General features: G+C 52.3%; 1 protein-coding gene across 3 annotated transcripts in view; it reads left to right on the forward strand.

Moving 5' to 3' along the window:
- The first annotated feature begins 1152 nt into the window (after positions 1 to 1152).
- ZBTB16 (zinc finger and BTB domain containing 16) overlaps positions 1153 to 26756 on the forward strand; it is a 181817-nt gene continuing 156213 nt past the window's right edge. The window contains exons 1-2 of one of the 3 annotated variants that reach the window (XM_004465955.5): positions 1153 to 2145; positions 5991 to 7339. In XM_004465955.5, the coding sequence (XP_004466012.1) occupies positions 6072 to 7339 (1268 nt within the window). In that variant the 5' untranslated portion in view covers positions 1153 to 2145; positions 5991 to 6071. Of the gene's footprint in view, positions 2146 to 2625; positions 2940 to 5990; positions 7340 to 26756 lie in introns of those variants that run through there. The other 2 variants (XM_004465956.4, XM_058289031.2) reach the window with 2 other exon arrangements.

Consider the following 26756-nt stretch of genomic DNA (forward strand, 5'->3'; position numbering starts at 1 on the left):
ACAGGGTTATATGAGGATGAAATCAAACAACACAGGCCATTTGTTTACACGCATAGTCAGGGCTCAGGATGAACGATTATTCCCACTGAACCCTTCTTTTACGATCCCCAAGTTCTCTTGGACCAGCATACCCTCCTCTTCCTCACACTGAACTCTGAAAGGCTGCTGGAGGGAGGTATGTGGTGAAGGAGGACTCGAGGGTGAGAAAATCTAGCAAAGGACCTAAGTCTAAGTGCCCCGTCTCCAGCTGAGAACCCAATTCTCCCCTTCTCTCACCACACCCTCCAAAAAAAAAAAAAAAAGGAAAAATCACCACAAATCCAAGAACATTAAAAAAAAAAAAGACCATTTTCTGTTGGATTTTCCATCCTGTTTGTTTTTAGGTGCTGTCACATGAAATCTCTGAACTGGGGATTCTCATCAGCCTTCCCAGGAACCCAAGGACATTAGGTTGGACTATAAACGGTGCCAGTTTTGGTGGTAGAGCTGCTGCTGCCTTATCTGGGCCCAATAAACCTTATCGAACTGCTGTGCCACCAGCCTTCAGCGCCGAGTGACAATGCTGGGAGCCCACGGCTGGCACTCAGCCCACAGCCTTGCCTGCCTTTTCTCGTTTTTGTTACCTTCTGCACCTCTTAAATTCAGGCAGTAATCTCTCTTTAACACTTACTAACAAGGGCTGGGCTTTTTAATGGACAGAGTTTATGATGCAAGGGAGATTTTCCCACTGAGTGAATATGGCAAGGGGGTGGGGGCGTCAGGGCCTTGGAGGGATTGTTCCTTCTCTCGCATTGTTTCCAGAGGTTCTCTCTTTCCCTGATTTGAGGATTAATAGGAGATTAGCATCAGGGGTTAATTGTATGCCTCTCCTGGTGGGTGGATATGGCCAGCCTGGGTCTCCCTTCTGCCTCCACCATCTAGGGAGAAGCTCAACAAGTTTAAAGACTCTTCTATTTCCCTAGGGAGACACTAGGAAGGCCTTTTCTCCTCACTTCTGCCTCCTTTTACCATCCTTGCTCTTAACTTCCTTTAAAATTCCTTTCCTCTTACCCAGGGCAGTGATCATAAACAGAAAAAGAACAGCCTCTAAATAGGGATTTTGCACTTTGTAGTTAATCAAAATGCACACCCACAGTGGGCTCTTCCACGCCCGGGTTTGGGGCTGCTGTCCACACTGGTATGGGAGCACTGACTCCCTTCCTGCATCTCCAAGGGGGCGTCCCTGCCCTCTACCCCTCTCCCCGACCTGCTGCGTTGGGATCCTAACCCAGCGAGTCCTGAGCACTTTGCCTGCAAGTGGGAGACAAGCGCAGAGCTTGCTGGGAAGGGATGGTCTGTCCATGGGACTACCCATTGGCAGTTCTTGTGAATCCGGATCAGTTCTGAAGTGTAAACTCCGCTGCCCGGCCTTCTGAGGCCGGATGTCGATTTTTGCCTCGTGTCTGCCATCTTCCATTATCCGGCAGCCTGACTCGATGGCAAGCCGTGCGGGAGGCGTGCGCCGGGCTGTGATGACACGCGAGCCCTGCGGGAAACCTTCGACCCCCGCGTGTCCGGGTGGGGTCCGGCCCCAGCACTCAGCGCTGCGAGCCCCGCGTTGCTGAGACCGCGCGTCCTCCGGGGCCGACTACCCCGAGACCCCTGGATGGCGCTCTCCCGCCACCCTCTCCGTCCGGACGCGCCCGGGTGTTAGTCGGCGGCCGCGGCTCGAGCTCGCAGGAGCGCTTCCCACCTCCTGCCGCCTACCCTCGCCCGGCAGCAGGGAAGAAGGGCGAGAGGCGCTCTCCGCCGCCTGACATGTCCGCGCACGTTTTCGGGGTGCTCAACTAGAGCGGCCAGTTGAGAGGAGGAGGCACTTTGGGGTGGGCCGGAGCTTCTGAGCCTCCCCGGCCGCGCCCGGGAGGACTGTGCGCTGAGCGGGGCGCGGGGCTCGGGCGTCGCCTCCCGACCAGGTTCCCGGGAGCAGAGCCGAGGGGATGTTCCAGACTGAGAGCGAAAAGTTTTTCTCAGGCCGCGAACTCGGCCTTCAGGGGCCGCGACAGCTGAAATGGACGGCTATCCGGGACGCGTGACTCACGCGGGCCCCCTCGCCCCGGGATCCCCAGGAACCACGAATCCTGCTCCCCGAGACTTCCTGCAATCCAGGTGCGCACCGCCCTGAGGCGCGCCGCGGGTGGGACGATGGGGGGCAGGGGTTTAGATCTGGAAGGCGATCATGGTGGGGGGGGGGCCTGAGGATGCACCCCAAGTCCGGAGAAAAAGTGGAAGGCGAGATGGTACGCTGAATTGACCTGGGATAAAACTCGACGCCTGGAGCTTTGGAAGAAAACAAAACCCGTGCCCGGTGGAAATGAAAAACCTGGGCGTTGGAGGCGGGGCTGCCCCTCGGCACCCCCTCGGCCCCGCGGCCCCCATCGGGGGTGCCGGGGGCCTTGTCCTCCTTCTCTTCTCCGCGCTCGGCCGGCGAGCAGCGCCCCGGCAGCAGCTAGATGTCAGGCGAAGCCCGGAGCGCGGAGCGCGGAGCCGCGAGGGGCGGGCCGGGCGGGGCGGGCAGCGCGCCGCGGCTCGGCCAGTGCGGGGGGTGGGCGGGCTGAGCCCGGGGACCGCGCGGGAGGCGGGGCGGAGGGGGGCCGCTGTGGGCAGCGAGCCGGGCTCGGCCGCCAGCACTAAAGATGGAGAGGCGCCGGGGCCTCGCAGGGGAGGGGGCTCGGCGTTGACGTGGGACGCGGCGGAGGCGCCGCAGCCGGTGGTGATTTGCTAACCTCGCGGCAGAGAGGAGTTGAGGGCGATGAGAGCGGGTACTGCGAACTGCCGGGCGATGCCGCCGCCGCCGCCGTGATTCCGAGAGCAACAGTTCCCCAGCAACACCCCTCCCGAGCACAGGCACCCCCTCCCACACAGGCACGCACACCCACCCCACGGCGCCCGGCTCCGCAGCGGTGAGTGGGGGCCCGGGGAGGGGCGCAGTGCCCAGGCAGCGCCGCGCGCCAGGGCGCCCAGGGGCCGGAGAGGTCTGGGGCAGCGCGCCCGCCGGGGTCGCTCGGCCGCCGGGCCAGTGCCTTGTTTGCTTCGGCCTTTCTCCTTCGTCCTGCTGCCGCCGCCGCCGCCGGTTGCGGGCTTGGCTGGAAGGGGAGCCCCGGCTGTCAGCTTGGACGCAGCTGCCTCTTCCACCCCTCCTCTCCGGGGCAGGGTCGGGGCGAGAGGTGGGGGACAGACCGGTCTGCCGGGGCCGGGGGCGCGAGCGCAGGGCTGGGACTCGGGCGGCTTTGTACCTTCGGTGGCGGGCGGAAGAGCCGGGATTCGGTGAGTGCTCGGCAGCATGCAGGCGGGTGCGCGGGCGCGGAATCCGCTTGGGGTTTATTTATTTATGTGTTTATTCGGCCGACAAGGAAGCTAGAACGCGAGGATCCGAGGACTGGTTTTGGGGGCGGAAGGGAGCAGGACTGGGACTGGGTTTTGTTTCTTTTTGAGAAACGTGGTGGGCTCTTTTTTTGATCGGACTTGATCCCACTCACTCCTATTTTTTGGGCGGGGGTCGGGGGGAGAGCCAGGCCAGGGCCGCGTAGGGTCTCCAGGGCTCCGGGCCCTTCCCGGCGCTCGGTGGGATGGCCGTGGCTCCGGGGCTGGCCGTGCGCTCCCGGCCGCGCTCGGTGGGTGCCGGGACTCTGCACCTGATGCGTTCGGGATGCTTCTCTCACACTCGCGCGCCGGCGGCTCGCTCGCACGGCCCCTCGAACACTCCTGTGCTCCCGCGCAGGCGGGCAAACACTCAGGCGCTGGGAATGCGCACGATCCCGCCGGCCCGCGGACCCACTTGCGTGCACAGACGCGCTCCGCACCCACCCATGCGTTTCTCCGCGAGGTGCTAGCAACACGCCCGGGTGGCGCACGCCGGCGGTTGGCGCCTGCCCGCCCGGGCCCCGGGCCCCTGCCCCCCGCCCCCCGGGGGTCGGGGCCCCGAGTCGGAGAGAGAGGGCCGGCGGACCCCTGCTCGGCTTTCCTCCCCCACTCGCTGCGGGGCTTTTGTGTCTGCCCCGCGCCCCGGGGCGGTTCGGCCTCCTCGCTGCTCTCGCGGTGGTGTCCAGCCCGCCCCGACTCCGCGCCTCTCGGCTGTGGCTCTTTCGCTTTTCTCCTCCTCCTAGTCCCTCTTCCTTTCTTTCTGCGGCCTGGCACCCCGGAAAAGTTGATTCCCCAAGTTTGCTTAAGTCGTCTCCAAGTCTCGGTGGGGGTCGCTGGGAACTGGGGTGTGTGAGCGCGCGACAGATCCCCGGCGCTCGAGCGGGCTAGCGCCAGTTTCTCCCCCGCGCTGCAGCCAGCGCTGGCCGGATCGCGGGCGCCGAGCGGCGAGTGGGGAGATGGCTGACCGAGGGGGCACCCCGATTTCCCTGCGACCCAAGGAGTTGGCTTTTGGGAGGAATCTGGGTAGCCAAGAGTCCGTTTTTTTCGCCTGCTCCCTCCTAGTTTCTCGAAATCTGCGGGACGTCTGCGGGAAAGCCCACCCGTTGCCAGGAGCAGGCGGATGGCGGTTCTCCTCTTGACGGCTTCAGCCCCCACCCTGGGGTGGGCCGCAGAGGCATCTTGACCAGACGTCCCCGGGCCCCGCTCCGCGTGAGCTGTGTGGCTCTGGAACCAATAGGACTTCTTTTGGGGGCGGAGGCAAGCAGTGTTCTTAGAGCGAGGGAGAGACCTGGCTCTGCCGTGCTCTCAGTTCCTGCACTGCAGTGCTGACCACAGCAGCCAGAGGCTGGGAGGGCCCTGAGCCCGGGGGGGCTTTCCAGCACTCCTGAAACAGGCTGAGGAGTCCCCGAGCCCTGTTCGCGGCCTCAACCTGCTCTGGGAGCGCCTTTGTCTCTAAGTCCTGGCCTCTCTTCCTGCTGGTTGTAAGGCACATCCTAGATGCGGGATTCTCTGACCCTGCTGGCGCCTCCCAGCCACGTCCAGCATCAGTGCCACTTCTGGTCACAGGATTTGCCCATGCTGGTAGCCTGGGGACCACCCCCGTGGCTCATGCACCCAGCAAAACTGGCTGGAGGGGTGCCTCCTTCTTGATTTCTCTCCATGTCTTAGTGACCCATCCTCCTTTTGAGCTCCTCCTGCCCACCTGGCACTTGTGTGAGTGTGTGTGTGTGTGGGCGGGGGGGGGGTAAGTGTACCCCATAAGTGTGTGCACATGGGTTAACTCAGGTGTATGAGCACCCACACCCACACAAGTTCCTGCTCTGGATGACATGCATTATAACTTGGAGGCACTTATGGGGGGAGGTGACCCAAGCTTGTGGGTGGGTGATGTGTGTGTGTTCCAGTTAGGACCTAAGGAGGGGGTCAGGGTGGAGTCTGCCAGGCCTTGGAGGCCCCGAGGCACCTAAGGACACTGGCTGGTGGCCGAGGGTGGGTCTGGCAGATGAGAGCCCCATTGTCCATAGATTTCTGAGGGCGGGGACTGCTGGCTACCAGCTCCAGCTGTGCTTGCCCTGGCTCCTGGGGCTCCCACCTGAGGTAGTGCTTACAAAAACTTTCTTTCGAAGATGAGGTTTGTTGTCTGGGAGTCTGAGAGTGAAGCTGAGCGTGGGGAGGAAGGGGTTCCATTCTTGTTGATTAGAATTTCCCGCTGGGCACCTCCCGGTAAGGAATGTTGACCTTGCCTAGGAAGCCGTCACCTCTCCTCTCAGCCTTGCAGAAAGCCCAGGGCTCACAGGACTCCACTGTGGTTTCTATTTCACTTGATGTAACATGTCATAGGACAGCGAATTAGGCAATGCTTTGGCAAAACCTTCTCTTCACTCCCATCACTTGCGGGATCGTAAACGTAGATTTGTACGTTTCTAGGAAGTTCCCTTTTCTTCCATTAAAATCTCCAAGACCCTCTTGCTGCTGGTGGTGGGGGAGGGGTCGTATTGTTTGAAATTTTCACTTTTAGGGACACTAACTAATTGGCCTTTTTTGGTCTCCTCTCTTGCCTTGACCCACCCTTCTCTCCCCAACCCCCCCAGTTGACCCAGGAAACCCACCCTGCCCCGCCACGCAGAGTCCAGAACAAAAGAGAGCCTCATGCCTGAGCCGCGGGGAGCGCCATGGATCTGACAAAGATGGGCATGATCCAGCTGCAGAACCCCAGCCACCCCACGGGGCTCCTGTGCAAGGCCAACCAGATGCGGCTGGCCGGGACTCTGTGCGACGTGGTCATCATGGTGGACAGCCAGGAGTTCCACGCCCACCGGACTGTGCTGGCCTGCACCAGCAAGATGTTTGAGATCCTCTTCCACCGCAACAGCCAGCACTATACTCTGGACTTCCTCTCGCCAAAGACCTTCCAGCAGATTCTGGAGTATGCATACACGGCCACCCTGCAAGCCAAGGCGGAGGACCTGGACGACCTGCTGTACGCGGCCGAGATCCTGGAGATTGAGTACCTGGAGGAGCAGTGCCTGAAGATCCTGGAGACCATCCAGGCCTCGGATGACAATGACACCGAGGCCACCATGGCGGACGGCGGGGCTGAGGAAGAAGAGGACCGCAAGGCTCGGTACCTCAAGAACATCTTCATCTCGAAGCATTCCAGCGAGGAGAGTGGGTATGCCAGTGTGGCTGGACAGAGCCTCCCTGGGCCCATGGCGGACCAGAGCCCATCCGTCTCCACCTCGTTTGGTCTTTCAGCCATGAGCCCCACCAAGGCCGCGGTGGACAGTTTGATGACCATAGGGCAGTCTCTCCTGCAGGGAACCCTTCAGCCTCCTGCAGGGCCTGAGGAGCCAGCTCTGGCCGGGGGTGGGCGGCACCCTGGGGTGGCTGAGGTGAAGACGGAGATGATGCAGGTGGATGAGGTGCCCGGTCAGGACAGCCCTGGGGTAGCCGAGTCCAGTGTCTCAGGAGGGATGGGGGACAAGGCTGAGGAAAGGGGCAAAGAGGGGCCCGGGACCCCTACCCGGAGCAGCGTCATCACCAGTGCCAGGGAGCTGCACTATGGGCGAGAGGAGAGTGCTGAGCAGGTGCCACCCCTGGCTGAGGCCGGCCAGGGCCCCCCTGGCCGACTGGAGCACCCCGTGCCCTCCACTGAGAAACATCTGGGCATCTACTCGGTGTTGCCCAACCACAAGGCTGATGCCGTGCTGAACATGCCATCTTCCGTGACCGGCGGCCTCCACGTGCAGCCGGCCCTGGCCGTCTCCATGGACTTCAGCACCTACGGGGGGCTCCTGCCCCAGGGCTTCATCCAGAGGGAGCTGTTCAACAAGCTGGGCGAGCTGGCCGTGGGCATGAAGTCGGAGAGCCGGACCATCGGGGAGCAGTGCAGCGTGTGTGGGGTTGAGCTTCCTGACAACGAGGCCGTGGAACAGCACAGGTAGGTCCCTCGCCGTCCCTGTGCCCCATATTTAACGCTCGCTCCCCAGCACCCTTCCTTCTTGTCTTGGCTGCCCCCAAACCCTGGGGGGCCGGCTCTCCTCTCCTCCCTGCCTTTGGGGGAAAACATTCTTTCTAGGCAGTGGGGGGCACGCTGTCAGTGGGGCGAGGGGAACTAGTGTCTTTCCCGAGCATTGGGGGCTCACGGACCCAACTTCTTCCTAGGTTCTCAACTCTCTTTTCTCTGTGGGCTCCTGTTTTTTCTGTTGTTTGGTCTGTGGTCCTTTGCCTGGAGTGGAAGGAGGGAGAAGAGGAACTGGGGGTTGGGATTCAGGTCCCTCATGGCCTCTGTCTGGGTCTGTTACCAGATTTCAGGTTCCGGGTTTGCACCCAGTAGTTCCAGGAAAGGCAGGTGATTGATGGGCCAGATGCAGGAAACAGGGGATTTGGGGTGGCCTGGGCGCTGCCTCGGGCACACGAGCAGCTGCAGGCTCCGAACGTGGCCTTGTTGCTTCCACTCTTCTTATTCTCTGTTCCTGCAAACACATTTAGGGAAGTTGATTTAAATTCACAGGAAAGGATGGGTGTAAGAGACCTTGTAGCCTGCTGCAGAGCCTCATTCTAGTCCCGTCTCTGTCCTTACGGAATTAAACGCCACTTTGGGCTAGCATCACCTCGCTCTGGCTTCCCTTTCCTGTGATTTAGCCACTCGCTGAGCTGTCGTGATGGGCTTCCTTCAGTGCTAATGCTTTCTATGGAGTCGTGTTTTCATTACACCAGCCGCAGTTCTTCTTTTACATCTGAAGGGTCTGAGCCTCAGGTGTAAAGGGCCTTTCCCAGGGTCACGGGGACAGGATTCAAATCCTGGCAGTAGCCCCTTTCTGCTGCCTCTGGCGTTGCTCAGTCCTGAAGATCAAGTCTGCGGAACAGAAGGTTTCGGGGATTGCTCACCAGGAGCTGAGTAAATACGAGGGAATGAGTAGTGGGTTTGGCTTTCTTCTGTATCCCTCATAAACCATATGCCCGTCATTTCACCCTCCAGGCCCTGAGTAAGATTAATGGTGTGAAGAAATTGGGTTTTCTGTTCTTGTCACTGGTATCATTTCCCTGCATACCCTCTTGCCTGCTGTTTTGTTGATCTTGGGAGTGTGGTGGGGGATTCTCCTCTTTTGTGTCCCCTCTCCATCCCATTCCTCAGGTACCGGAGGGGATGTGACTGACAGGATGTGGGGTAGAGGAATCTGGAAGTTGGTCTGATCGCCCTGAGCCAGAACCTGCCTGGACGCGGCTCGTAGGTGGCTCTGAGACTTACCTTGTGGAAAGTGCCGCTTTAAACTCAATGTGTAGCTGCTTTTTTTTTTTTTCTGGTGGGTGTGAAAAATAACTGCCACAAAGGTGTGTCTTCTGGATGCTTCCACCTCTCAGAAATAGACCGAGGTTGTGTTTCGTTTTGCTCAAACTTTCCTAAAGAGGAAAGCCCCTCCCCAAACATGACCAGATAGACTTATCATCTTCTCCGGATGTGAATTATTTCAGTACGTGCTATGAGAAATGGGCTCTGGTGGAAAGAAATTTTTTTTTTCTGGTTCCGGTTTGGTCTTGGTTGCTTCTTTTTGCCGAAGAGGGCCACAGAGGAAATCACTCTCTGGAAATCACTCGAGTTGTGACTGGCACATCGTAACTGCGAAGGTGAAGAACGAACCCGTCTGGCCCTCCATCTTGCTTCCGGCTCGTCTCTGCCGTGTCCCCATTGGCTCCGAGCGCTCGCGTGCAGCGCCCCCAGAGCCGCCCTCCGCAGGGTGGCGTGGCTGCGAGGCAGTGCTGTGATCCTCCCGACGTGGTCCTGGCGAGGCGCCGGGCCTGCAGTACTCAGCGTCACCCCGGGTGCTGCTAACGGGGAGGATGTGCTGGTGCCTGAGGGTGGCAAGCAAGCCCCTGGAGCCCGAGCAGCTCGAGCCTGGGACAGCGCCTTCAGTGGAAAGCTGGGAGGGTCTGAGGAAATCAGAGAGGGCCCTTGCTCTGACAGGCAGCTCCTCAGCTCCTGACTGTAGGTGCTTTGTGAGAGGCTTTTTCCCTCCAAAAAAAAAAAAAAAAATAAGCATGGGAGACTTTTTTTTTTTAAGATTTATTTTTTATTTATTTCTCTCCCCCCACCCCGGCTGTCTGCTCTCCGTGTCCATTCGCTGTGTGTTCTGTATCCACTTCTCTTCTTGTCAGCGGCCTGGGAATCTGTGTCTTTTTGGGTTGCATCATCTTGTTGTGTCAGCTCTCCGTGTGTGTGGCACCACTCCTGGGCAGGCTGGACTTTCTTTCGTGCGGCTCTCCTTACGGGGCGCACTCCTTGCACGTGGGGCTCCCCTACGTGGGGGACACCCCTGCGTGGCACGGCACTCCTTGTGCGCATCAGCACTGCACATGGGCCAGCTCCACACGGGTCAAGGAGGCCCAGGGTTTGAACCGCGGACCTCCCATGTGGTAGATGGATGCTCTATCCATTCAGCCAAGTCCGCTTCCCACGGGAGATTTTGATACATGGAGACTGAGGAATTGGTTGTCAGTATAACATGGTGAACATGATGAAGTGATTGCCTCCAGATTTTTGAAATACTTTTATTTATTATTTAAAGCCAGGAGGCTGGTGTGGGGGTGGTAGAAGGACATGGAGAGGAAGGGAGAGTGCTGGGAAGTGAAGTCGGAAGGAGAGTTTGTTGTAGAATCCCATCGACAGGTGTCCCCATGACTTGATCCCAAACTGGTGTGGAGTGGGAGGGGAGCATGTTGGCACAGCAAAGGGCTGGATGAAGCTTAGTGAAGTTGTGGCTTGTGGTCCCTGAGGCCGACCGCGAGATGTAAAAGCAGTGTCAAGAGTAGCCTTGGATGGATGGGAGGACCGAAGACCTCACTGGGGTAAACCACACGGGGCTCACTTCTCTACTGGACCCAGAAGAAAGTCAGAGCAGTTCAGAGGCCTGATGGAGCAGTGGCATCCTCCAGGCAGGTGAAGGAGCAAGCTCTGGCCTGTGAAGCTTCCTCATTGGGCCTGCAGAGGGTTGCCTCATGCCTTCTGGAAGACTGCACAGCTCTCTGCAGGATTAGTCTCTTCTTTCTCTTTCTCTGTCTGAAAGGCTGGAACAGTTGGCACGTAGGGTTGTCTAGATTCAGCTGCACCTTCCCATGCTCGGAATTATATAGAAGATGTGATAAGACTGCAGAGTGCAGTTGGATTGACCAAAGTGTGAACGCAGTCCTCATGCAAAGCCAGCAGTCTCCCTGTATGAGTCTGATCTTAATATGCTTCTGAATTTAGTGCTGTACAGTCTGTGTGGCGTTAGGTTTGCCAGGAGCTTCTGGATGTTAAGCAAACAAACTTTTAGACCAGCTATAGGTATATCCTCCAGAGAAACAGCAAGAACTCTTGCCTGGTTCTTGAAGGGATGCTCAGTGTCCCAGGGAGTTTTGGCCAGCTTCCTGGCCCTGACCCCTTCCTGGGGGCTCTAGGGTCCAGAACCGTGTGGCTGAGATGTCGGAGTTCTGACTGGCCCTCACTTGGGCTTTCCCACGTGACCAGCTGTTCTGTCTTCAGTCGTTGACCATGTTGAGTGCCAACAGCTGTTGGCCTTGGTTTAGGCCATTTTAGGGAGGTTGGAGGTTGCCCTGAACTCTTTGTCCCCATTTATCTTTCTGCCAGCTGTAGGCATCTCTGATGGCAAACCAAGTTCTGCTTGGAAAGTGTTCTGCAGAGGACTGATGATAGTAACAGCAGTAACAGTAATGATCCCTTTTGTGAGTGCAGCCCCTTCTCCTTTGCAAAACACCTTTAATTGCCTTTTCTCCCCTAAGGTATCACAGGTCCATCATCCCATGTCTGTGATCATGAAGTTTGAAGAGTTCTGAAAGCTAAAAGGTTTTGCGTGTTTGTAGCACACTCATTTAGTGGCAAAACCTGATCTAAACTGACGTGAGGCTATATTTATCCCACTTATTTTGAATATTCAGATGTTTTGTTGCAAAAATATTAATGTGTTTGATTACAGAGTGCTGCCCTAGACTCCACTGGCGCTTTTATGTAATGAGCAGTATCAGTCCCATAGTACCTTTCTAAAAATCTGAAAAACCTTCATTTCTGAATCACCCAAGGGTTTTAGATAAGGGATTGGGCACCATTGTCACCTCCATTTTACTGATAAGGAAAATGAGGTTTGGAGTGAATAAGTGACTGGTTCAAGGCCACACAGCTATAAATGGGTTGTGCCAGGAGCCCAGCCTGCAGCTTCCTCCTAATCCCCAGGCCTGGTTGCCCTGCGCCAGTCCATATAAGAGCATGGGCATTGCTGTTTGGGTCCAATCCATCTGACCTAGTCTTTGGTTGCCAGCAACATCCGTGAGATACCTCTGTTGGAGGCTCCAGCCATCTTCCTTGACGTCAGTCCTAAAGGTCAGGTGTATTCCAGCTTTTCTTAGTTAGCTATTTACGGCTGCTCTGTCATTCACAGATTTGCCCAAATCCTTTTTGAACTCACTTCAGTTTCCAGGAAGGATCCTTTTTGGGGTAGTGAATGGCTTACGGTCACTCACAGCCTCCTGGGCTCCTGGAAATCTCCTAGTTTGGAGAGATTGTTGGTTGTGCAGATAGGAAGATGGCAGAAGGTTTTGTGGTATTGCTCCCAGCTGTCACAGAGGTTGGGGCACGAGGCCCAGCTATCTTGTCATTCAGCTCTGTCACCATTTTTGGTTTTTATGCCCTGAGCTTTAATCTCTTCATTTGTGTAAGTAGGCACTTGGAGGAGCTGTTTTCAGATTATGATGAGCTCTTAAAAAAGTCTTCTTTCACCCCTTGTTCACCAACTTACCTCTTCCTGAAGTCTTTTTCGCTGACCGAATCTTGCTCTGGTCTGGAATTTGGATGGGCAGTTCAGTTAATTAAATAGGGGGTCAGATTGATTTAATTCATCTACTTCTAATCCTTTAACCTGCGTAGGGTTACTGAGCTGTCTGGGATCTAGATTGAACTCATGGAACTTTCAAAGATGACTTCTTTATTTTTTCCCAATGGAGGAAAGTTGGCTTCTCTTTCATTTCAGTAAGAAGTTCATTTTAATTTGCTGTCACTATTGGATGGAACTGCTAATTGCTGGGGGTAGGAGGGGAGAAAGCTACAGTTGAGCAACACTTTTTCCTTCTGCTTGTTCTAGAAAAACTATTTATGAATCTTTGAAATCATGATTATCTTAAACTGTTAAAATCAAACTCTACTCACAGTTCTTTGAGTGCTTGCTAATTTGGGAAGAAAACATTTTCAGTCACTCTAATTTTTTTAAATTAATGACTTTAAACAAGTTCACCTAAAAGCCCAAGTGTAAATCTTAAGAGTCCTGCTAAGTGAATACAAGTGGGCCTCACTTTGCCCATTGGCAAGTTCTTGAATTTTCTCTGATAACTAAAGATTTTCTTAGCAGGTTCTGTTTTGACTGTGCTAGGGGAAGATCCAGACTCTGAGGCAGTTCTTTTGGTAGAAAGATAAATTTACTATGGCACCCCTCTCTCCAAATGCTCCCCCACATTTTACACAAAGTAAATGTCAATTTTGAATAAATTAGGGCATCTGGGTGAGGGCATCCCGGCTTCACCACTTATCAACTGTGTGACCAAGCTTATGTTACTTAATCTCTCTTTCCTCATTTGTAAAATGGAAATTACATCGGTATGTACTCACAGGGTTTTTATAAAGATGAAATGGTTAAATTCCTAAAAGTGCAAGGAAGGGTGGCACAAAGTAAGTGCTCTGTATGTGCTTTCTGTTTTTATTGCCATTATTGTTTTTTTATTTTTAATTTTTTAATTTATCCCCCCTGCCCATTGTTTTGTGCTTGCTGTCTGCTCTCTGTGTCCATTTGCTGCGCATTCTTCTGTGTTGCCATTATTGTTGTGAAGTATGGGTCATGCTAGTAGTGCAGAGTAACTTGTGTTGGTCCTGCTCTCCCCCAGAGGCTGTTCTCAGCAAAGGACGTTAATTCCTATACACAGTAAAATCCACTACCTTGCACGCCCTGCTGTACTTGGGGTTGATTCTCTGTTTGTACCTGCATCTTCCCGCACAAGCCAATCTTCTACACCGTGGTGGAAAGGGTACTCTTTGTCCCATTGACCCAAGGTCCAGTGAGTCATTCCAGTCCTCGTTTAAATTTAGCTGGGCAGCGCTCCATTGTCATCAGCTGCATATGCCCCCGTGGCTCACGGACGCTGTGTCCTGTGGCCTGTGCAAATGGTGGGGCGTGCAAACCCCTGTGGCGGAGGAAGCAAGGAGCACACACACACCTTACTGAAGGAAGTTTCGCAGCTGGGCCGAGGGTGTTGGGTGTTCCAGAGCCCCTTCGTTTCCTGCTCCCCCTCCTCCCCTTGTGAAGGATGCTTCTGAGAATGGACTCGGCAAACATTTTAAGTTCTTAATCCCTGCCAGGTTCTGTGCTTTGTACGTTCGTCATTGCCAGTATCTCCTTAAACCCTTTGGCTGTCCTGTGAGGTCTGTATTAGTTTCACCTTCAGTGATGGGATGAGGGAGGCATGAGAGGTTTGTTGACTTGTCCGTGGTAAAGCAGTAAACGGCGGTGCCAGAGTTTGTGTCCAGGTCTTCTGGCTCCATGCTCTCTGTTCTTTTCATGCCACTAGAACATTCCTACTTGAATCTTAGGTGCCTGATGGAATCAGAAGGGAAGGAGGAGTTAGCAAGCACCAGCTCCCTGTGCCCGGTATCATTTAACCAGCTCTGGCCTGCGTGTTTCCTCTTCTGTTGGGAGAGGGGGAAGAAGTTGAGAATGTTACTTACTGCTGAGGGTTCAGGTCTTTGGGAGTTGAGTACCCCACCATGTCTTACTGGGACAGAAAAAACCAACTTCTAGCGATACAGTCCTTTTATGCTGTTTGAAAAAATTAATGAGTAAAAGAAACCCATTTACAAAAGTAAAAATTTCATGCCAGCATAATCAGAAATTCCCTTCTGCTGTTTCCCCTTAAAAACCCCAGGGTCCTTATTATTTTGGCTCAGTCTGGAGAAACTGGTTGGGTTTTGCCTACACGAGGCTTATCTCTGCAGCTGTAAGGAGGGGATAGAAACTGGTTGGGTTTTGCCTACACGAGGCTTATCTCTGCAGCTGTAAGGAGGGGATAGAAACTGGTTGGGTTTTGCCTACACGAGGCTTATCTCTGCAGCTGTAAGGAGGGGATCCAGGATATGATTGTCAGCACGGAAGTTTTGGCTGACAACTGTTAAAAACCTGCTTAATTCTCCATTGATATTTCACTTTCAACCCGGTGGTCAAGATCTGATATTCTTCAGCATGAACTGATTGTGTTTAGCATTGCAGTTTAAGAAGAAGCAAAGTTAGATATGAGACAAAACTTCCTAAACCAGTGAGGCATGACTGACAGAGGTTATGAGAAGTCTCAATTATTGGAATTGTGATGAAAGGGAGAAACTCTGGGCTTGTTGGCCGTGGTTTTTAGAGTTCTTTCTCTCTCTCTCAGGGCCATTTAGATGTCCCGGAGATAATGACATATACATGCACACAAACTGCCACCTCCAGCCGTGGTCAGAACAAGACAAATACCATCAAACCATTGTCTTTCTGGAAAGCTTAGTGTGTATCGTAGAGCAAGAGCTCAAAGACTGAAGCCACCTAGACCTGGTTTTGGATCCTAAGGCTTCAACTCCTTACACAGTGTGGACTTGGGCCAGTGATTTAACCTCCCCAAACCATCGGAATCCTCTTCTGTGAAAGGGGCTTAGCCCCTCCCTCTCAGTGTGGTTTTAAACAAGTAAACGAGGTAAGTTGAAGCAGAAAGCATGCCGCGGGGCCTTCCATGCCAGAACTCCTCCCTACTTCCAGCTTCTCTTTGACCCCTGCCTGGCAAGGTCTGGGTGTGCAGCCTTTGAGAGTGGCTGCGTCCCTGACCAACCTCCCCTCCCCCCCCCCCCCCGTACCCCCGGTACCCCCCACCCCGTGGCCCTGCGTGGGTCTCTAAGTGGATTAGCCTGTGCTCAGGGCTATTAGGCCTTACTGGCCCCACCAGCCCTGCCATGGTGGGAAGCAGATGTGGCCAGTGGCCATGGCCCTCAGGGTGACTCATCAGGCCAGGGGTGCTGGGGAAGCATGAGTTGTGTTAATTTGGGGGCGTCTTTTATGGTAGCTGGGGAAACTCGGGGGGGATTGTTTGAAACCTATTTATTTAAGCCGTTCAGCAGGTTAGGTGCTGCCGGGGTCGATTGTGGCTAAGCCCCCAGCCCCCCCCCACCCTGCTCTTTAAAGAAGGCCCCTCCCCAAGCCCGAAGCCCAGACCTGATTACTTCCAGAGTTGGAGAGACAACTTAGCAGGCTCTTGTTTCTTGCCGATGTACCTTATTAGTAGCACCTGGCATCATAACCCTGTAATGGGAACCAGCGCTCCCCTCCTGCGTGACCAGTGACAAGTAGCCCTGTCAGCCGGAGCCTGCCCCGCGAGGAAGTCCCTATTAGCTTTATGGTCAGGAGAACTTGTCCTGTTCAGGAAATGAATGTTGCCGCGAAGGTCCGCGGCCCTGACCCTGGCGGCGTAACCTGTGCGGCCGGGCAGACCCCGCGCAGGATGCTTGGGGGTCTCAGCCCCTCTCTGGTTCTTGTCATAGGTAAAGCGGGAATCGCTGTGGTATGTTGCAGCCTTGAACTTTTGATTTATTCAGTGAGGGCGACTTAACCGTTTCCATGCCTGGATGGCGGCCTCGTGGCGCGGCAGAGTGTGTGTGTGCCTGGCTAGGTGTGGGGGGCAAGGGGGAAGGGGTCACCCCAGCAAACCCACCGCGCTGTCCCTGGGAGGTGGGATTTCAGGGGACGTTTCTTTTCTGTCTTTCTTTAAAAATGTTCATTGCGGAGCCATTTATACCCCACGACAATTCCATCTAACCCCTTTCATCTGTACCGTTCAGTGCCGTTAATTATATTCAGTGTTGTGCTGCCATCACCACCGCCAGTTACCGAATTTTGTTCATCACTCCAAACAGAAACGTGGAACCCATTAAGCAATATTCCCCATTCCTCTCACCCCCAGACCCCTGGAAACAGGGCTGTATGAATTTATTTATTTTAGGTATTTCATATCAGGGAGATCATACAGTAGTTGTCCTTCTGTGCCTGGCTTCTTCACGCAGCACGATGTCTTCAGGGTTCGTCTGTTTTGTTGCATGTATCAGAACTTCATTCCTTTTTATGGCTGAGTAATATTCCATCGTGGGTATACACCACGTTTTGCTTATATATTCATCTGCTAATAGACACTTTGGTTGCTTACATCCTTGGGTACTTGTGAATAATGCTGCTATGAACATCAGTGTGTAAATATCTGTTCAATTCCCTGCTTCATTTCCTTTGGGGTATACACTTGGAAGTGGGATTGCTGGGTCACATGGTAATTCTATGCTGACTCTTCTGAGGCCAGACCTTCCCACAGTGGTATTTTCTTTCTTTTTGCGTGCCTGTAGCTTCTAGATTTTCTGTGTCCAGCCTGTGTGGTTGGCTGCGGAATTGTGGGTAGCAGGAGATCACTTCTGTCCAGACTATTGAATCTAGAACTGGACCCAGCTTTGAATTCATCCTCTGCCCCCTAGGAGCTCTGGGACCTATCCATTCAGTGCCCTTACTAGTGAGATGAAATTAATAATGTTTACTTCCTGGTGCTGCCAGAGTGTTACTAAGTAGGAAGGTGCATGTGAAATATGTAGCACAGTGCCGGGCATGTGGCACGTCCTCACCTTATGATATTTTAAGGGATGTGTGTGCTTTACATTTTTTCTCATTGTAAAAATAAGTTTTTAAAAATTAAAATGGATGGCATAGCACTTTTTCCCTTCTAACATATGGAGACCGTATTTTTTTCCCCCACCATTGCCTAAAATCTTTAAAGGCAGAGTACTTCAGTTGTATCTTTTTTTTTTCCCCTCTGTGAGAAATGTTTCTAAATGTGATTTTTGCAGAGAACAGCAGTGTTTGACCTCATTCTTGAGGGAAACTTTTGCCTGCCTCTTTTTGAGAAAAAGATGTTTGTGAGTTGTCTGGCAAATGGATGCGTTACTTTTGCGGCTGCTGTTGCCGCTTCTGTTTAAAGGCCCCTGGTGACAAAGGAATGAACTGCACTTTGGGGGGAAGCTTGCCAGAGTCTGGCCCAGAAAACATGGGGTGGCAGGGGGAGGGGTCGGAGACGCCTCCTCCTTTAGGAACTTTAAAACAAGCCTGGTGGACTGTCGCTGGCATTTAATGGCTGCTGTCGTTGACAGCAGTTCGAGGAAAATGAAAAATAAGTTCTTATCCATTGTGGGCCTGCAGGTGAAGAGAAAGGACTGGAGTAAGTGGTCAGCAAGTCGGGGCAGCTGGACCCTGGATTATTTCTGGTTACACAAGCTTGGCAGAGGCCAGCCCTTACCCCCTCTTAGCCTTTTTTTTGTCCTCTAGGTGAAAACTGTGCACGTCTTAAATAAGAAGCAGCTCCTGCCCTTCTCTCACCAGGTGAAAACTGCTTGGGAGGCTTTTGTAGAATAGGGATTGGGAATGTTCAATGCAAAATTTCTGTCGTGGCAGTTGTCCCCCAAATGCTCGGCTACATTAAGGATCCACTAATGCTTGTGGATCTACCTTCCTCCGTACACTCCCCACCCTCTGCACTCCATTGGCAGAAGGGATAAAAATGGTACCTAAAAATGATGCAAAGTCGCCGCTAAATTGAGTGGCTCCCAAAACATTTTTCTTTCCTTGAAGTTCAGCGTGGAAAACTAGGGCTGGACATGGACGTGGTGCAGTCAGGCCCCGTGCACTGGCCCTGTTCCTCAATTTCTAATACAAGGTTTTTCACCCCCCCTTCAAAGTCATCCACTGGTTCACATTTTGTGTCCTGACAGCTACAAGAGAGGGTTTTGTTTTTTTGAGCTGAGTAGTTGCTAAATACTCCCCAGCAGCCAGATTCAATGGGTGGGGGGAGAATAGGCCAAACCTTGGCATCTCTTGTTGCAAAAGTGAAAAATATTTCTGATTGCAGTTAATTTTAGTGGCAAGCAGATCATGTTAACTGGATGTAATTACTTCCAGATATGGCAGAGGGTTTTGTGTGTTGGGATGAAGGGTCTGGTAAGTGCTTACTTCCTGTGTAAATTAGCCTCTTCCATTCAGTCTTTCCTTCTGGGCAGCCCTGGAGTCTGTCATTCTGCTCCCAGGTGCCCCCTCCCCAGCTTGCAGCCCCGTGGGAGAAGCAGCTTGCTCTGTCTCTCCGAGTCCAATTCTTTTGTCACTTGTAACCACTCACCCCTTGGGTCTTGATGTGAGTTTGCCCTTAAAATAATACGAAGGGTTTGAAAAGATGCCACCTGGCCCCCAGGCTGCTGCCAGCTTCTTTTCCCTGAAAAGGCAGCTGCACAGAGCCCGGGAAAGGGTTTAAATCTCCCGGTCACGTGGACTGTGTCTCAGCACCCAGAACCCCTGGTCCCCCATGGATTTTGTTTCCCTCTACCCTCTGACCCCACTCCCACTTAGGAGAATATCCTTCTCTCCCTCTCAGTCAGTCCTAAGCCTTCTAAATCTAAACAAAGGGTGGTCCAGTAGGGCCCCAATCCCAGAAGTAGGAAATGGCTGTTGTGTGGAGGAGAAGCCTGTGGTCCCCAAAAGCATTGCACTAGTTGGACGCCAAGCCCCTCCGCTCCTGTACAAAGCAGGTCAGCCCTGCAGACACCCCTGTGAATCCGGAAGGGAGACTTCAACCAGAGAATCTTCTCCCTGCCCCTGCGGGTTCCCAGGGCTGAAACTGAGGAAAAGTGTTAAAAGAGTCGTGTTCTCCCAAATTCCTCCTTTGTCCTGTGGGCAGCCCCGCATTCTCAGGGCTATTTGCATAAGAGGTTGCTGTTTATCTTCCTGTATCAGTTCCACTGATAACCCCTGTGGTCTGTTTAACAACCTATGAGAGCAGATTACTTGATAAATGCCAGTTTTTCCAATATGCAAAGATAAACTGTTGGGGTCAGGGTGAGGGTTGGTGTGTTAGGAAGGAGGGGCGGGTGGGGGACAGGACCCTCTTTCAGATCGGCGTGCAGATGTGTGAAGCACCTGATGGGAGAAAGCAGGTATCTTGTAAAATCCAGCAGCTGCCTCTATCACACAGTTTTATCAGCTTCCTGCCCTCCCCTCCTTTTCTGCTCCTTCATGTGGACATGCTAAAGTGTCTGAGAACATTTCATCGAGTGGGTCGCTGTTTCTGTGTTAGCCTGAGCGGGAAAGGGGTGTAGGTAGTCTTTGCGTCTTTAGTTCCCTTTTTCTCTCCCCCACCTCCACATGCTGTTGGCTGGTGAGTAATTTGCCCTTACTGCAAATACGTAAATCTGAATTTGTAAATAGATGGGCTTTTTTTCCTGCCTCCCCGAGTCTGCTTCTTTAAGCAGAGTGTTGGGTTCTGGAAGGGGCTAGGTGAAAAGAAAACTTCTGACCCTGTCACCTGGTCAATAAGCTGTCTTAGAAGCAAAACTAAAGAATTTGGACTGGCCGCTAAAGTTAGGAACCCAGCTGATAGCTTTGTTTTGATGTCCTTGTAATGTTTGCAGATCTTGGAGGGTGCCATTTAGAGGTATCTGCTGGGGACAGACTTACGGGAAGTTGGAACAGAGCTAGCACAAAGTCCATGAGCTGCTGAAGGTAGGGAAGTACAGTCCAGGAATCAGGGTGGGAGGCCGGGGGGAGGGGCCCTCATTCAAGGAAGAGAATTGCTGGGAGGAGGTTGGTGGAGGCAGTGTTTTCTAGGGACAGTGTAGGTGATGGGAGGAAACAGGCCTTAGAGGGAGGCATCCTGGAGGAAAATCCTGGCTCCAGCGTTTACTAACTGTATGGTTTGGGCAAGTTGCATCGCGCCTGAGCCTTTGTTTGCTTGTCCTGTACAAAACGAGGCTAGCACCTCATAGGTGGTTCTGAGGATAAAATATATATGAAGATATATATGAAGAACATAGCACATTGAAAGTACGGGGTCAACGGGGACTGTTGAGCTGTCGCCCTTAGAAGCTGGATATTTTTGCCCAGGGGAGAAACTGTGAAAGGACCCAGGAAACACTTCTGTGTTGGGCACTGATGAACTGACGATGGTGCCAAGCCTGTGCCGGCAGCCAGCAGGTGACATGACAGGGGAATAACCCGAATGCCTTGTGAATATAAAGGTCTCCCTGTGTGCAGTGCTCCTGACGTATTCAAGGAGCCCGCGTAGCTAATAAGTGATCACTTAATCCCCAAACCCTTTTTGAATTCTTATTTTGGAATCCTTTCCAAAGTCTCTGGAACATTCTTCTTGCCTTGGTCTTGGGCAGGGTAGATTTGACTTTTGGAAATGGCCAAAATAATTCAGTGAAAATCTGGTAAACGTAATGAGCGATAAGCGCCATTTATGACGATGTCCGACACCTAAGGAAGATTCTGGAAAGAATGTGTAGAGAGGGCTGGCCAGCTCTGGAATGAATGTTGGCCTCATTTCTGGGTGATCGTAGCCCGTAGTTGGGAGGTGGATGAGGCCAGCTGCTGCTGCCGGACTCCCAGCAAGGAGGCGCCACTGCCCTCGCTCGCCTGGGCGTTTGTGCGTTTGAGGCTTGGCCTCCTGTGAGTTAGGGCCCCCGAGAGGCCCTTCTCTTGTTAGCAGAACCTTGGAGCACCACCAGTAGAAGTTGCTTTGGGGTCAGAATGAATGGACTGAGTTCAGTGGGCAGGGGAGCATGTGGCCTGAGTTTGCCTCCCGACTCCGCCTCCCGGGCGGCCCTGGAAGGTCAGAGGAGCAGATGTGTTGAAGTCCTGGCCTCAGGCCTGCCACGTCCTCAGGCAGGTTAGTCTCCTTTCAAAACGAGGGGACTGGCCCTCAGCACTCAGATGGTGGACAGAGGGGTATTTGCTTTTCTTCTCCACATGAGCAATTCCCCAGCCTTCAGCTGAGGCCCCCTTCCCCGGAGAATTGCTGTTGGCCCTGGCTCCTTTGTGACCTGATGGGCAGGGGCCCTGTGCTCTGTGTCTCTCTCTCTGCATTATTTATAGTAAACCATATTAGAACAGAGTGTTAAAGAGGAAGGGTGAGTCATCCTCATTGAAACCATTGATGACATAAATAAAAGCAAAATGCTTACTATGTGTTTTGCACAGTATTTAAGGCCAGGTTGTGCTAATTTGAACTGGATCTGTGAAAGTATACATAAGTGGGAAAAAATTCCGCTTTAACTAGAAGGAAGTTATTTATCGAGAGTCCATTTCAGTGTCTGCTTTCCCCCGGTTCTTCGCGTCAGGTCCTGGTTGTCCTCCTTCCTATTGAGAGGGGCTGGCTTTACTGGCCAGGGCTTATTTATTTCCTTCTGGAGGATTAAGGAACAGCACAGAGAAGTTATCGAAGTGCCCCCATCAAGGAAGACGCTCAGTGCTCTTCCTGCCTCGTGGGCCTGGGCTCTCAAGGTGACCAGGAATCATGGGCTGCCAGAACCAGGAGGGCCCTTAGAATTGTTTATTTCAGCACGTTCATTTTAAAAGGATGCAGAGGCCCAGAGAGGTTCTGGTTGGCCCAGAGTCACACAGCCAGCTAGTGGTACAGGACTCAGCCCACTTCTCACCTGCCTGGCCTATTTTAGTTGCTCCTTCACACACTTGACCGTGTCCGCTCAGGTCTGTTGTTCAGTCTGGCCAAGGAGGCGGCACGTGGAGAATCTCACACAAGAGTGGTTTAAATTTTAGTGGGAGGGTGAAGGGTGGATTTCGGCCACTGGCCCTTGAGGTGCTCATTAACCTCTCTGCTGCGCACCCCGAGTAGACCAATACACATCGAGTCCTTTAGATTTATGGGTGATTTTAGGGCTTCTGAGATACAAAGATTAATAAGAGGTGGGACCTGCCCTTAAGGAGCTTAGAATTTGAGCAGAGGAGTTAAAATCCTTAAAATGCATTTGATAGCTATGATAGAAAATAGAAAATAAAACGATGATGGTAGATTAAAAAAAAAAATGAGCCAAGAGAATTCAGAGAGAAAAGAGTTCTCCCTGGAGGGATTCATTTCTAATAAAAAACCTCTTAATTGAACATTGACTGTGTGCCGGGCACTGGGGTAGATAGACCCTGGGAATAGAGCCGTGAGCGACACAAATACGGTCTCTGTCCCGGCACTTCCAAGACATTAAGCCAGCAGCCCACAGATAGCTCTGCAACTGCCGCTGTCTTAAGTGCGAGGCTCTTGGATAGAGTGGCATTTCAGCTGGATATTAAAGGATAAGTAGGGTTTGAGATAATATAGTTAACGCACCCTGTGCAGGGCCAGGAACAGTGCAGTTGCTCAATAAATGTAACTGGTGTTTGTTTTTGAACTTGATTCTGGGGGCCGTTTGGAGCCCTGGAAGGCTTCTGAGAAGGAGAGTAGCGGCATAATTGGTGCTCTCCTGCTGATATTACGCCCTCTAAGCCCGTTTCTTATGCTCCCTGCCCCCTCCCTGCCTTCAAGAGTCAGTCCAAATCAGAGCTCAGAGGGTGGTCATCGGCCTCTAAGGAGGCCCCTAGGGAGAGAGTGGTCTTGTGCCTGGCGTTCCAGCAAGATTTGATGAAATGACGCGAAACGGACTTGCCACCTTTTCACAGCACACAGAGGGCCTGGGAGAGGGAGGGGGCTCGCAGAGAGGGGGGCGTCCGCCATGGGGATCAAAGGAAGTGACACTGTGAAGTTGTTCGGGGGACTGTTACCCGTCTCTCTGCCTCTCTTTTAATAGAAACCCGGGTGTCTGCAGGCAGGCTAACCGTCCCGGCCTCCCGCTTGTCGCCCCTTAGCGCACGGGGAGGCAGCTATCTCCCGCGGGCCAGTCCCGGCTGTGGTTGTCGCGCTACGCAATGTCTGCAAACCGACAGTGGCCCCGGGCGGGAGATAAGGGGCCTGGCGTTGTGTAACGAGGGGCATGGTCTGTTTGCCTGAGTGGCTCCTGGCCCCTGGGTAACTGCTAACCTCAACGGAGAAGGGGCCTTGCCTGGAAACGCCGTGCCAGGGCCCCTCGCTGGTTGCACTGATGCCTTTTTGTGGTTGGATAAAGGAAGCTCATGTAGGCCGCCCACAGTGCCAATGTGGGCTTGGGCTACGGGTGTTTGGTTGTTTTGTGTTTCTCTCTTGTTTTTTTCTTCTTTAAAAAAGAGAAGCTGAAAGGGGGACAGACTTGCTTGGCATCTACCACTCTTAGCCCAAAACAAAAGGGAACAAGCCATTCCTAAACGTAAGTTAAAGTGTAGACGGCGGTAGAGGTGTCCTCCCTCCCCGCCTGAAACCCGGTGGTCGCCAGACACCAGCTTTAAGAAATTAACTGTGGGGACTCTGGGTGTTGACCAGAAGCCCCTGCCTTGTTACCGCAGCTCTTCTAAGGTCCAGGTGATCTGGCTCCAGCAAGCAGGGGTAGAAGATACAATGTTTGCCTTCTTCCTTGCACCTTCTCCAGCCCCCATGGCTCTAGAGGTGAATCCGTGAGATTCCAGCCCCTGGCTTCTGGTGGTGGCCTCTTCTGCTGTGCTGGACATGGGCTGCAAGGGACTTTTGTGGCCAGCCCCTGTCCCGAGACTCCGATGTCCTCATGCTGTGCCACCCAGCCTCTCCTTGGACCCCTTTGCAGAGGGATGGTACCCTTTTATGAGCAACAGTTCTGTTTCCCAGTAATTCTGCTCTGTGGAGTCACAGAGACCTGGGGTTGCAGCTATTTGTAAGTTTGCCAGGTGGCATCTCTGTTCAGGAAGCACGGCCTCCATTCCCTCAGTGCCTTCCCCTGTACCCTGATTTTATTTTCTCTCTCCATCCATCCTCATAACCTTCGTATAGATATGTCCAGGTTTGTAAATTTTTTATTGATTTTTAAAAATGAAAAACTTGTAAACTTTGAAATAATTTCAAACTTGTCAGGATAGTTGCAAAAATAATACAAAACTCATATAGAGAACAGTGATACTCCCCACCCAGATCCCCAGATCCACCAACTTTTAACATGTTGCCACATTTTTGCCCTAGTATTCTATCTATCCATCCATCATCCATCCATCTGTCCATTTTCTAAACATCTGAGACTAGGCTGTATACATCATGCTCCTTGAATACTCAATATCGCCATGTGTATTTCCTAAGAACAAGAATATTCACTTAGGTCACCACAGGCATACCTTGGAAGTATTGCTGATTCCGCTCCAGGCCTCCACACTAAAGGAAATATCTCAATAAAGCAAGTCACACAAATTTTTTGGTTTCCCAGTGCCCATAAAAGTTACGCTTATACCCTACTGTAGGCTATTAAGTGTGTAATAGCAAAATGTCTAAAAAACAATGTACATACCTTAATTAAAAGTAATTTATTGTGAAAAAATGCTAGCCATCACCTGAGCCTGCAGAGAGTTGAGATCTTTCTGCTGATGGAGGGTCTTGACTCAGTGTTGACGGCTGATCACGGGGGTGGTTGCTGAAGGTTGGGGTTGGCTACGGCCATTTCTTAAAATAAGACAGCAGTGAGGTTTGCTGCGTTGATTGACTCTTCCTTTCACTTGAATACTTACAGAACCCTGTAGGGTTTGTAAGTAGCCAAATTTCAATATTGTTGTATCTCAAGGACTAGGGAGGCCCAAGGAGAGGGAGAGAGACAGGAGAATGGCCAGTTGGCGGAGAAGTCACACACAACATTTTTCGATAAAGTCCATTTGTTTATCATCAATCAGTCAATCATTTACTATTTATCAATGAAGTCTTATATGGGTGTGGTTTGTGGCACCCCAAAACAAATATAGTAACATTAGAGATTACTGATCACAGATCACCATAACAGATATAATCATAATGAAAAAGTAGGAAATAATTGTGAGAATTACCAAAATGTGACAGAGAGCAATGAAGTGAGCACACGCTGATGGAAAAATGCTGCTGGTTGACCCGCTCGACGCATGACTGCCACAAACCTTAACTTAGTAGAAAATGCAATATCTGTAAAGTGCAATAAATGGAAGGGCATGCTGTTCTGTTATCAAGTTCAAGAAATTTAACATTGACGTAAAGCTTGCAGTCTATATTTCAATTTTATCATATGTCCAAATTATGTCTTTTTGGGCATTTTCTCCTCTGTTATTAGATCCAGTCCAGGATCATATATTGCATTTAATGTCACTGTCTCTTTAGTCTATACTGATGTTTGATCTGATCACATCAGGGTGATTGTACTCAGTGACATGACCAGGTGTACGTGACCAGTAGGGAGAAGAACTAGACTTTCACCTCCATTGTTTAAGAAGTTGTGCTTCTTTTAATACTTCTTCTGAGTGTCTGTCTTCTATTGTTTACCTTGAATGCTCTCAGCTTCTTCTCTTTGTTCTTGATGGGTGATTGCTCCCAGAGACTCGGTGTATGTGTGGGGTGGTGACAAGAATCGGGAGTTGGTGGGAGATGACCTCTCTCTTAATATTAGCTTGAATGGATGGTCATTTCCAGGACTCCATTGCCACCGCAGGGGTCCAGCTCAGGGATGGTCAGGGGAGGGAAGGTGGTAATTTAAAAGATTTGGAGGCAGTGGCTTATATTGATTTTAGCTTATCTGACCCTTTAGCTAGAGGCTGCTCTTCCCTCAAACTGTCTAACTAGCTATAACTTAGAGCAACAGAGAAATGTAGATCATCCCTTTTCTTGCATTAATTAGAGCTGAGAAATTCATTATTTAGAGGGATGAGAGCTCCTGAGGAGGGAGGCTTTTGAACCAAGTTAGAGCCGTGTTGCTGGGCGGTGGGATCCCTGGTGGCCGGTGGTGGGGCTGATGGGAGGTGGTGAGAAGGAAAGGGTGCCAGGCTCAGGCAGGTGAGGCAGGGAGGGAGCCCCCCTGAGTGCGTCACCCGAGAGCCCGGGGCAACCATGCCAGTCAGATGCCCTTCTGCAAGGTGGGCCCTGAGTTAGCAGTCCTGGGGCCAGACGGGCTGCGCTGGGTGGTCTGGGCACAGGGCTTTCTGGGTTTAAAATACAGGAATATGGGCTGGCTCACTGAAGATTAAATCCTACTTCCCTCTTAGTCATAAAGCTAGGTGCAAATCCTCCCATCGCCGAGCCATGTGCTTTCCTGCCCTAGTAAGCAGAGTCTGGGGGATCCCCTGAAATTCAGTGATGAAGGACTCTCGTCTTAATGCCAGAAACCTACTGTGACCATTCTGTCCTGAAGCGGAGGTAGGTATCGGTGAGGGAACAGGCTGTGCGGCAGCCTCTGGGGAGTCCTTCGGAAGTTGTGCTTTTGACTAAACCTTGGATAACTTGGCTTTTTAATTTGCTGCTTTATCCTAGAATGGTGGCCGTGATCTCAGGAAGCGGTGCTTTTTCCAAGCCAACCCAGGAGACACACAAACATACCTCAAACAAAAGGTTCT

The sequence above is a fragment of the Dasypus novemcinctus genome, chromosome 27 (genome assembly GCF_030445035.2).
Source record: "Dasypus novemcinctus isolate mDasNov1 chromosome 27, mDasNov1.1.hap2, whole genome shotgun sequence".
In the NCBI taxonomy this organism is placed as follows: Eukaryota; Metazoa; Chordata; class Mammalia; order Cingulata; family Dasypodidae; genus Dasypus; species Dasypus novemcinctus.